The sequence below is a fragment of the Triticum dicoccoides genome, chromosome 1B (genome assembly GCF_002162155.2).
Source record: "Triticum dicoccoides isolate Atlit2015 ecotype Zavitan chromosome 1B, WEW_v2.0, whole genome shotgun sequence".
NCBI classification, from domain to species: domain Eukaryota; kingdom Viridiplantae; phylum Streptophyta; class Magnoliopsida; order Poales; family Poaceae; genus Triticum; species Triticum dicoccoides.
In genome coordinates, this window is record NC_041381.1 from 135060350 (window position 1) to 135071604 (window position 11255).

The following is an 11255-nucleotide window of genomic DNA, read 5'->3' on the forward strand; positions in this document are numbered from 1 at the left end:
GACCAGCAGCGGGCCGAATCCCCCTCGCCCCGCGCGCCAGCGTCAGGCGGGACCAGCGGCGGGACCAGATCCTCTCTGCACCACGCGCATCTCCAGTCGCGGTCGGGTGGCGGATCCTCTGCGCCAGTGCCTACAGGAGGGGCAGCCACACCAGAAGCCACAGGATCCCCTGCGCATATGACGACAAATCAGTCCACTGCATCAGCAGATTCTCCTGGATCTTCTGTGGCAAGTATACCAGCGGTGCAGCGAGAGGTTTCTTCACGTGTTATGACCCGGCTACAGAAAGGTATACGGAATCCTAAAATTAGGAAAGATGGAACTATACCATATGGAATGTTGTGTATTTCAGGAGAACCAACATCGTTGAAGAATGCACTTGATGATCCTAAATGGAAAAAGGCAACGGATGAGGAGTATTCTGCGCTCATGAGGAATAAGACTTGGCATCTTGTACCAAATCAGAGAGGTAAAAATATTATTGATTGAAAATGGGTGTATAGAATTAAGAAGAAGGCAGATGGCTCCATTGACAGATATAAGGCACGTCTAGTTGCAAAGGGCTTTAAGCAACGTTATGGCATTGACTATGAGGACACCTTTAGTCCCGTTGTGAAAGCTGAAACTATCATACTTGTGTTAGCCATTGCTATATCCAGAGGATGGAGTTTAAGGCAGCTAGATGTACAGAATGCGTTTCTGCACGGTGTTCTGGAAGAGGAAGTGTTTATGAGACAACCACCTGGGTATGAGAGTAAGAAATTGCCACAGTATGTCTGCAAGCTTGATAAAGCACTCTATGGTCTAAAGCAAGCACCCAGAGCATGGTATTTCAGATTGAGCTCATAGTTAAAATATCTTGGCTTTGTTGCTTCCAAGGCTGACACATCCTTGTTTTTTTATAACAAGGCAGGAGTAGTCATTTTTGTGCTTATATATGTTGATGATATCATAGTTGCAAGTTCTTCACAAAATGCTACTAATGCTCTTTTGCATGATTTGAGCTCAGAGTTTGCCTTGAAGGACCTAGGTGATTTGCATTTCTTCTTGGGTATTGAAGTCAAGAAAACTCAAGATGGTATTGTGTTAAATTAGGAAAAATATATTCTTGAGCTTCTGTCTCGCATGGGGATGAAAAATTGCAAGCCAATGTCTACACCTTTATCCTCCTCAGAAAGTCTCTCAGCATATGAGGGTGAGCCACTTCAAGAGGAGGAGAGTACAAGGTATAGGAGTACTGTGGGAGCACTACAATATTTAACTCTCACACGTCCAGATATCTCATTTGCTGTCAACAAGGTTTGTCAATATCTGCATGCACCTACTTCTGCACATTGGTCAGCTGTCAAGAGGATTGTGAGATATGTGAAACATACTATGGGAATAGGACTTCATTTCAAACGGTCTAATTCTTCTCTTGTGAGTGCATTCTCTGATGCTGACTGGGCAGGATGTAGTGATGACAGAAGATCAACTGGAGGTTTTGCAGTGTTCTTTGGATCTAATCTTATCTCCTGGAGTGCTAGAAAGCAAGCTACTGTGTTACGCTCAAGTACAGAAGCTGAATACAAGTCTTTGGCTAATGCAACTGCTGAGATCATTTGGGTTGAATCACTTCTTGAGGAATTGGGAATCAAGAAGAATCGTATCTCATGTTTATGGTGTGATAATTTGGGAGCAACATATCTTTCTGCAAATCCAGTGTTTCATGCCAGGACAAAGCACATAGAAATTGATTTTCACTTTGTACGAGAAAGGGTTGCGGCAAGGAAACTTGAGATTCGATTTATTCCTTCTAAGGATCAAGTGGCTGACAGTTTTACAAAAGCACTACCAGCAAGACCATTTGAAGAATTCAAGAGTAATCTTAACTTAGGTTAGTTGAGATTAAGGGAGGGTGTTAGAATATAGAGTTGTAATCTCAACCTCCTTCCTTCTTTTGTATTCTACCCAAACTCTTTCTGTCATAACCTTGTACGTCAAGCCAGGCTTCGGCCACGCATCAATATAAACTACCACGCGGCTCCCTCGATGGAGTAGGAACGCTTCATATCTTTCATTTTCTACTTCTGAATGATTTCTGGTGACTATAGGAGTAGTCTCACTTGTGAAAGATCACTAATTGTGTCAAATTCTTCTTATATTTAACTGTTTGACCCAATTATTTGATATGGTGTATCAGAAATTCAGAATAAGATTACGTTGGTTGTATGATTGATCTACCTGTACTTGTGATTTGTTAAATGACCTGATTTAGGTAGACTTTTTTAGAGGAGATTTAGGGAGACTTGGTTGCAAGAGCTCGTCTTGTTTAAATCAACTGGCCAACATAGCTGAAATAAATTTAAGGGAAGTTAATACGGATCTGATTTCCTTGATGTTATCCTGAAAATCGACTTGCAGCTTTGTATTGCAATTGGCAACAAGAGTAGGCCTCCAATGCTTTTACTATTGGTCATGTTTGCTTTTGGAGTAGCTTACAACTTTATAATGTATATTTTCACGGGGTCGAAAGGGCCTGTCTCAAGTGCTAACCTCACAGAACAAAGCTCGAGGCAGAGTCAAATTTTATTTGAGTTATTGGAGTCCAATTTCTACAATACTTAACACATATTCATTGGAAAACACTTTAATCCACTTTGTACATTGCCTACTAGCTGTTGAATGCACGAAGAAGCTCATAGATTTCAGATTTTTTGTGTGGTATATGTTTCTGTTGTAGCCTAATGTGGCACAAGGTGAGCTCAAGCCCGATTTATTCAGCCTGGATCTTGGGACTTTTTTAATACTTGAAGTTGTGTTACTGTTTTCATCTGGTGTTGTTAGCTTCGGAAATCCTCAGATTTCATCCGACAAGGTAAATCTTGCCATTCTCTCATTTCTGCGCCGGCGGCGCCACCGCCTTCTCCTTTCCTATTCGTTACGCAAGGAAACAGAAGGAGGGCCGTAATGGGAGCCACGCTCGCCAGCTCGCCTTTACGGCTGCTCCAGAGCACTAACGAGGTGGTGGTCGTCGCTGGCAATCATCCAGCAAGCTCATCATCGCCTTCCTCTGCCAAATATGCATGGTTGCAGCAGCAACATCTCGTCCTCTCCAAAATAGGAAACTTTTTAAAATGAGATTTATACAACGGAAGTCTTGTGAAATTGGAGTGCATCTCCTAAGATTTTTTTTCTGATGCTTTTCACAATACAGGTTGATAATTAGGAGGATTTCTTCCTTTTTTTTTTGTAGTGTTGTTGGAAGTGATGAGAGAACAATAATCTAGGGCATCAATTAGAGGTGCACATACGTCATCTTTGTGATCATGTTCTTCACGTGCACTGAATTTGTTTGTTTTCCGAGTCCGCTGCAACACATGCTGCCATATGAAAAATTATTTCTTCCACTGTGTCTTCCCTTGGCAAGTACATCAAAGATGGGATAAAATATCACGATGGAAGCGCTGGTTTTATTGCTGGCCGTGTTTGGTGGTAACTGGTAAGGTGCTTTGTTTTCCTTCCATGAAACTAAGTAAATCAAGTTAGAGTAGAATTTTGGCAGAACAAGAGACGATTCTTGTTGTCTGTTATTCTTAAATGAGTATAGCTTCATTACCAGTGATTTGCAATATGTTTCAATTGTATCTGTTCTGATACTTAAGAGTGTGTGTGATGCTTTATTTCTTCGATAACATGACGATCTTTCATGCTTATGGACATGAACAAGTATATGTTTTCGATGGGTGTTTGCTCCAATGGTGTGTTTATGGGTGTGACGTCGAACCAATTGCCTCTTGTGATGCTATATTAAAAGCTAAGGCTGCTAGCGAAGCAATCGAAAAGTTTATCAGGGGCAGTTGGTTTATTGTTTTAAACCTCTTCGCATTTTTTATTTTGGCAAAACTTCGTTTGGAATCTCAATGAACCTTACTAGCACTAGTGACTTATCGACCTCTTAATTATGATACCTACTATTGTACTAGGTGTTTCTCTTCAATTTTTAGTTATGACAGAAATTATATTATATATCTATTCTATGTAGGTTGGCCCCTCCACATTTCAATCCAAGTTACAGCCCCATCTTTGGAATCTTGATCAGGTTAGAAGTTCTACGGGGCCAAAAATATGTCTTAACTTTCCCCACTGAGTCGCCATGACACAATTCACTAAATCCATTCTGCGTGTTGAACATAACCAATGGACATAATTTACTCTGGTGAAAGAGAACATCAAATCTGACACGCATCAACTTATAAATACTCTTATGGTTACAGATTTATGTGCTATATAAAACCTTCGCCTTTATTCTTATGGTTCAGTTTCGTATTGTGCTGATTATGTTGGCTCAAGAGGCACTTCAGTTTTCTATTTTTGTCCTCGTTGCTGTGCAACTATGGTAAATAATGCTTTTTTAAACACAACAGGAAGTCTTTGAATTTGGTAAGTATTCAGTAGCTAAATAGATTGTTATAGTACTGCAGTGCACCTCATAGATATGACATAGCGATAAAACAAAATTATACTCAACATACTTATTTCTTTAGTTTCTCGTCATAGTATTTTTGAGATTCTAAAATATGCAAGTAAATAATTGCAGCTTTTGTATTTTGTGTATCTATTATCCATTCCCCCCCCCCCTCCCCGCCCAACCGTGATACAGGACGAATCACTAACCTTTTAACATTACATACATTGTTAAGCCTAATCACCTGGTCAACCTCTTGTTACCTGTTGCGGTGCCGATGTGACATCATGTGTATTGGGTTTGGTAAGTCCAGCTGCAGCTTGAGATCCCTAGATTTCGTTTACGGATGCAAAATTGTGTCTAACTTACATTCCCATTTTAGGGTCTTCATCGCCTTGGCAAGACCGATGTTGCTACATACTAGTATATGATGGATCATGGACTGATGAATGGGGTGCTCACCCTGACGCTCCAGTTGGTGTTGCACTTGCTAGTGATCTAAACAATCTTATATTTCTTTCAGAGGGAGTACTATGTAATGATGGTCAGGACTCAGGAAATTGGAGAGTTTGGGTTCCTGTTTTGGGCTTTTTCGATGTATAAATTGTCAAAAAATAGAAATTGGAATATATACTTTGTGAATTAATAGTAGACTAGTAAGTATGCACGTGCAACGCACGTCTCAAACAAAACAAGTTCACATGGTATAATACTAAAATAATTTTTATAAAAAATTCAAATCGCTACAGAATGTTGTCATGTCACTCAAATTGTATTTTCAAAAAGTGTGACATGTTTCTGATCCAACACATGTATCATATCTATAGTAAAAACATCTATTCTAGATCTAAATTTTATTTAGTGAGTTCTTTTACCGAGCCATTTAAATGTGTCTTATGCACGATATGAGCGCGTGTGTAACGCACGATCCAGAAACATGTCTCCGCATAAAATTCACTATCACATAATAAATGTATTCTAATTGTTACAAAAATATATTTTAAAAACCGCAACTAAGCATGTCTTGAAGGTCCATCTTTTGAAGCAATGAAGGTCCATCTATAGATGCGATCAATGATGCTTCGTTCAATGTATGGGATATTGTTTTGAGCTTCATTCTCTTCATACTTTAAAATATGCACCAAAAATTGGTTCCTCAACCGAAAATCATCCTACATATGCATTATACAACATTGTTATAGCAAGATGCATGTGCATTGTGTATACAAATGAGTGCATGTAATTAAAAACCAAATAGCCGGACAGGGCACTACATGTATGAAATAAACACATAATGTGCGTTGAATGAATCAATTAATATTGTAATGCGTTTAAAAGATTCATACCAGTGTGAGTTTGTTGGAGCAACAAGAACTAAGCATTCCCATTTAGAGATATCATCCTTGAATGCAGGGTTTGCAACTTCAAGCGCAAGGTTTAGGTTGTCGGCCACTATTTTAAGTACATTATTCCCCGAAGTAGGTATTGGTAAGAGATCGAAAATTGAAACAACTTTGTTATTTTGATCCAAGAAATAGCCCAAACATGTACACAATGAAATGTACCTGTGTAGGAATGTCAGACAAAATATCTCCCATGAAGTACTCCATAAAGTTTATCATCCACATACCACAAGATGACCTGCATGATTACAAAACTTAAATATACTCAATAAATTTTTATCATCTTTATAGGGATTCATATTATTTTTAAAATCATAAAATGATGACTGTAACAAGCAGTCATGAAAACAAAAATCTCACCCACACAGCATGTGAACCGGACATGCCCTTTGAAATTTAAAGATATTTTTATTTTGTTTGGAAAAAATGCCACACTCACTTACAATGGGTCACTGGCTTACAGTATTACGTAGTACTTCATTCGTCTCAAAATTCTTGTATTAGGGAAAGGATGTATCACGAGGGAGTAGTATAGTATAGAGATTAAAAAAATCTGAGTCAACCTTCCACCGCCCCCTCACGCTTATCTCTTCCCCATTCTTCCTCACTTCTCCTAATCCACTTACAATGGAGCTCTCTGCTGGCATCCCCTCCACTTTGCGATCCCCATCCACAGCCAAAGCTCTCCGTTGGCCGCACCTCCCCTTCGTCAGCAACGCCGGCGGAGGCGCAGGCCCCTGCTCCGCCCCGCCTCTCCCCCTCGTCACCACCACCGGCGGACCCGCAGGCCCAGCTCTGCCCGCCCCTTCTTCTTATCTGGTGCCGCCCGGGCCCTCCCTCCTCCTGGCCACGGCGGAGCGCTCGAGCCGGGCATGCTCGCCGGCGATGCCGGGGCCCTCCCTCCTCCTGGCCACGGCGGGGCGCTCGGGCCGGGCATGCTCGCCGGCGACGTCGGGGCCCTCCCTCCTCCTGGCGACAGCGGGGCGGTCGAGCTGGGCATGCTCGCCCGCGACGCCGGGGCCTTCCCTCGTGCTGATGCACTCGCCGCCCAGGAACTTCCCTCACCCCCTCCCCGCTGCTAGAGACGCCATGAAGGTCCGGTTCCAACTCTTCTTCTCCCCTCGATCGGGATGCTCTGCTCTTCCACCCCATCTTCAATATCGGAGTATTGCTCTAGCTGCTGCTGAATTAACCTGGATTTCCCTGTTCATTTCGGTCAGGAGCAGGAGCAGTTGCTGCTCGCGACCTCCTTCTTGATTAGGATCACCAAGATGACCTTGTGTGCTGTGTTGCCGCTCGGGACCCTCCCTATGCTTCTCCTCGCTCGTCCGGGTCCATCTTAGTCTCGCCGACCCCATCGCCTGCTCGTCCCCGTCAAACTGTGCATATCTGTATACTTTCAGCTTGTATACTTTGACATGTGCATACTTTATTCTTAATTGTGCAGAAACTTCTTTTGTGATGCAACTAATGGGGAAATACAAAAAAACACATAATGCCGATTGCTTTGAGCCTTTGAGTTAGAAGGTATACCCATCTCTGATAGGCTTCCCTGTATGTGCCCCTTCCATACCAGACGTTAGTTCTAATTCTATGTCCTTAGCTGCATCCATTTGTTCACTTGTTTCATTGAAGGTTAATTCCTGGAAGCAACATTACAAAGAATAATGGGTATGCATGATATAATATACTTACAATTAGACCTATTTGGGACATAGTTGGAAAAGAAAAGATGCCTCTGTCACTTCGAAGTCTTCGGAATCACTAGAATGCGTGCTCTGCTTTTTCTCCACTTCTTTGTCGGCTGTTCCATTTGATTCTCTCAGCGTGTCCCCTAGAGTGTCTGCCCCTTAGGTGCCAAATGTCTGTGCTAATTCCTCATCCAGAGCTGACTGCATTTGTTCAAGGTTAATTCCTGAGAGCAAGATTACAAAGAAAAATCAGTATGCAGGGTTTAATATAATTAGAATTAGAACTATTTGGGACATATAGTTGGAAAAGAAAATATGCCTCTGTCACCTCGGAATCTGTGGACCGCGTGCTCTTCTTTTTCTCCACTTCATCTTTGTCGGCTATTCCATTTAATTCTGCAAGCTTGTCCCCTACAGTTTCTGCCCCTTCGGTGTCGGATGTTTGTGCTAATTCATTGTCTTGAGCTGGCTGCATTTCTTCACTTGTTTCCTTGACGGTTAATCCCTGAGAGCAACATTACAAGGAATAATCCATATGTAGTATTATAATATAATGAAAATTAGAACTATTTGGGATAGTTGAAATAGAAGCATGCCTTTGCCACTTCGCAATCTGTGGCTGGTGTGCTCTTCTTTTTCTCTACTTCATCGCCGTCGTCTATTCCATTTGATTCTTCCTCGCTGCGTACCTGAAACACACATAATATAATATTACCTGGTACTTATTGGTTCTTCATTGCTTAGTAACTAAAACACACGATAATATAATATTCTCCAATACTTATAAAAGAGCAAATATTATGAAGACGAATAAAGAATCGTAGGTATGATATTATTATACTACAAATTACATATTGTTTTGTCCCTCTTGCATAAGAATAATAATAATGGCATGTGAAATTAAAAACCGCCTTTGTCAGCTTGGGGTTTGTATGCTTGTGTTAGGGTATCACCTCATCAATCTGCATATTTTCTGTATCTTCCATGATGCCTTGTTCTTCTATTGCCTTTGTTGACTTGGTGTTCATATCCTCATCTTTGGTTATCATGCATTCAATCTGCATATTTTGTGTATGCTCGTCCTTCGCTCCTTTGTTGATGTTTTCCTAAAAATCAAAGCATATATTATTATCACGCGGTACACATTCAGCCCTTATGTTTTGTTAGCTTGAAAATCGATCTTATATGTTGGGATGTAGGGAGTACATCACAACTGTATGCACGTATTTGCTTATGTTTACTTAACATAGTGGTATCAGGACATCCTTTCCAACTAAATTTCACTATCTATTTCTTTTTTTAATTGTTCAGTCAACTTTTCGAGACTAACTTGCGTGACTATTCTCTCTAGTAATCAGGTGGAAAGGACGGCAGCAATATGCTTATTTTGCTCGCGGGCTTGTCATTGTCGCTTTAATATTCCCTCTCTATTTTGTGCATACCGCTCCCTTTCCATCCAATTCTTAATCTCATCATGGCCTGAGTAGATGAAGCATAGATCATTATATAGCAATATAACTGGGCCATGTAGGATGAAGTTCATGTTCATTACCTTGTGATACAGCCAGCTGTGTTTGTGCCCCACTGCTCTCGGCAGAGGCAATTTTCTTCTGTTTATAGGCCTCACGTCGTCTCTTATTAATCTCATCCTTGTTTTGTGCATACCGCTCTCTATCCCCATGCCTTTTTACTTCTTTAGGGTCTGCAATCAATGGCACAATTCAGCAGTTGAGCTACAAAAACTGAAATTGAGTGCTTGTGTAATGCTCATCACCCAAGGACTGGGTGTTGCTTATATCCTGGAACGGGGTGCGTCTCCCATTGGGATTGGTCGGGGCCATACGAAGTCCTTCAACCCTGTGAATGTCAAGAATGTATCACACAATTGTAACGGAAGGAATAGTATTAGCACAACGCAGACAGAGTACAGTTTTATGTTCAACTTCATCCCACTGTTTACCATCAAAGCTTTCTTAATTATGGTGCCTCTGCAACCAATTGAATTCATTTTGCACTATTCATGTAGGTATATCTCAGGGTGACTTTATTTGTGTTCATATGAATTGGAACTGAGCATTGAACGATCCATATGCAGCTTCATGAGGCATTTAGGTGAAGTCAGTACAATGCTCATTTGCCAAGGACTCATGGAACGAACGTCAGGTTTAGGTGAGGTACGCACATCAGGAATCATGTTAGCATGTGGTCATGCCATAAGTCACCAGTTCCTACATTTTCCTTCTATAATTGCTCTTGTTTTTCATAAATTCAATCAAAGCAATTGATGGATCACATGAACAGGTTGACAAATGAGCATGCATCTGCGGAGCAGAGGGGTCTTCTAGCCTAACAAAGTCTTGGTGGCAGCGGCGTGTAAAAGACTTACGGACTTCAGATCAGAGAAGACCATGCACCTGTGCCGGCGAAGAGCTCGTCGTCGCCGCCATGGCAGGGCGCCTGGGCGGCTGCACCCGTGTTGGGGAATAGCTCGCCGTCGTCGGGTGACTCGGCGAGCTCGTCGTCGCGGCCGTCGTCGGGTGCCTCGGCGGCTGCGCAGGGCAGCGATGGCGCACGTAAGCTGGACGCCTGGATTGATTCCGTGGATATACTCCCGCTAAGTTAGCACATTTGTTTCCGTATATGACTCTCCGTGTAAATTGGACGTGGGATGTTTCCTTTCTGCGGGCGTGGGATGTTTCCTGGTGTGGGCGTTGCCAGAGTTTTCGTCCGCCCTGGAAATCTGCTAAACGCACTTCAGTTGTGGGTTGGTGTAATCGTGACGGCTAGATCTAATTAAGCGATTTGATCGTGAGGCTCCAATTGATCGGGAATGTTATGTGTAGATTAGGCTGGGTGTGTTTAGCGTTGAATATGTTCTCTTGTTTAATAGTAGTAGAGATGATCCACCTTTCCGCTGTTCCTATGCAATGCTCGGCATCAATGATAAATGACACAAGTTTTATGTTGGTTTGGCTCAATCTATGTAAGATTCCTTGTCGATTGATCACAGCTAAGTTTTCACCCTGGAATGGCTACAAAAATTACGTTTTTCATGGAATGGGTACGAAAACGTACGTCACATGCATACTGTGCAAGTAAACTCATGTCGCATGCATACTGCAAAGGATGCATTGAGCGTGGCTAGTGTTGTAAGTTTGGGTGGCTAGTGTTGTAAGTTTGGGTCACACGTGGGTTGGTGTCGTAAGTTTACATCACAGGTGGGCTGGTGTCGTAAGTTTACCTCACAAAAAAAAATACACCACATGCATGGGTGCGTGGATGGTTCGGCTATATTTGCTTGTCGTAAGTTTACGGCAGATTAGACACCTTTGCTTGTCGTAAGTTTACGACAGCTTAGACAAACAGGTTCCCAGGCGTGCAAGTTGGCTGCAATTCTTCATCCTGGGTGACGAATAGCGCGACCCTATATATATATATATATATATATATATATATATATATAGGGCTGGATTATTCTGTTACCCGTAACAGAATATACCCTCCACCCTATATAGGAGCGATACGACTGATCAGACACCGACCGGCCCGACTAGAAAAAAAACCACCCGTCCCTGCTCCCCACAACGAGCCGTCGCTGCCCTACCACCTTCCCCTGCCGCGCCACCTCCCCCCGCCGCGCTGCCGCACAACCACCTTCCCCCACCGCGCCACCGCCCCCACCTTTCCCCTCGGCCACCGCCCCCCAGCGCGCCT

At 42.5% G+C, this 11255-nt stretch overlaps 1 protein-coding gene across 4 annotated transcripts; it reads left to right on the top strand.

The window, feature by feature from the left end:
- Positions 1 to 6425: 6425 nt before the first annotated feature.
- LOC119323547 lies at positions 6426 to 10519 on the top strand. 4 transcript variants are annotated; one of them, XR_005156400.1, is made up of 4 exons: positions 6426 to 6945; positions 7071 to 9465; positions 9568 to 9715; positions 9843 to 10519. XR_005156400.1 is itself a non-coding variant. In XM_037597235.1 (3 exons), exons 1-2 carry the CDS (start codon positions 6478 to 6480, stop codon positions 7191 to 7193), a joined length of 591 nt encoding a protein of 196 aa, XP_037453132.1. In that variant the 5' UTR covers positions 6426 to 6477; the 3' UTR covers positions 7194 to 9715; positions 9843 to 10519. The 4 variants fall into 4 exon arrangements, 2 of the variants coding, with proteins under 2 accessions (XP_037453132.1, XP_037453139.1); XR_005156402.1 differs by having other exon boundaries at positions 7071 to 7377; positions 9241 to 9715; XM_037597235.1 differs by having other exon boundaries at positions 7071 to 9715.
- The last annotated feature ends 736 nt before the right edge of the window (positions 10520 to 11255 follow it).

What these genes read in the sequence shown, in the direction of transcription:
- LOC119323547 (XM_037597235.1), top strand. Translation starts at nt 6,478, where the DNA reads ATGGAGCTCTCTGCTGGCATCCCCTCCACTTTGCGATCCCCATCCACA. An exon ending in CTGCTAGAGACGCCATGAAG is followed by an intron (nt 6,946 to 7,070) that starts GTCCGGTTCCAA and finishes CATTTCGGTCAG; the next exon opens with GAGCAGGAGCAGTTGCTGCT.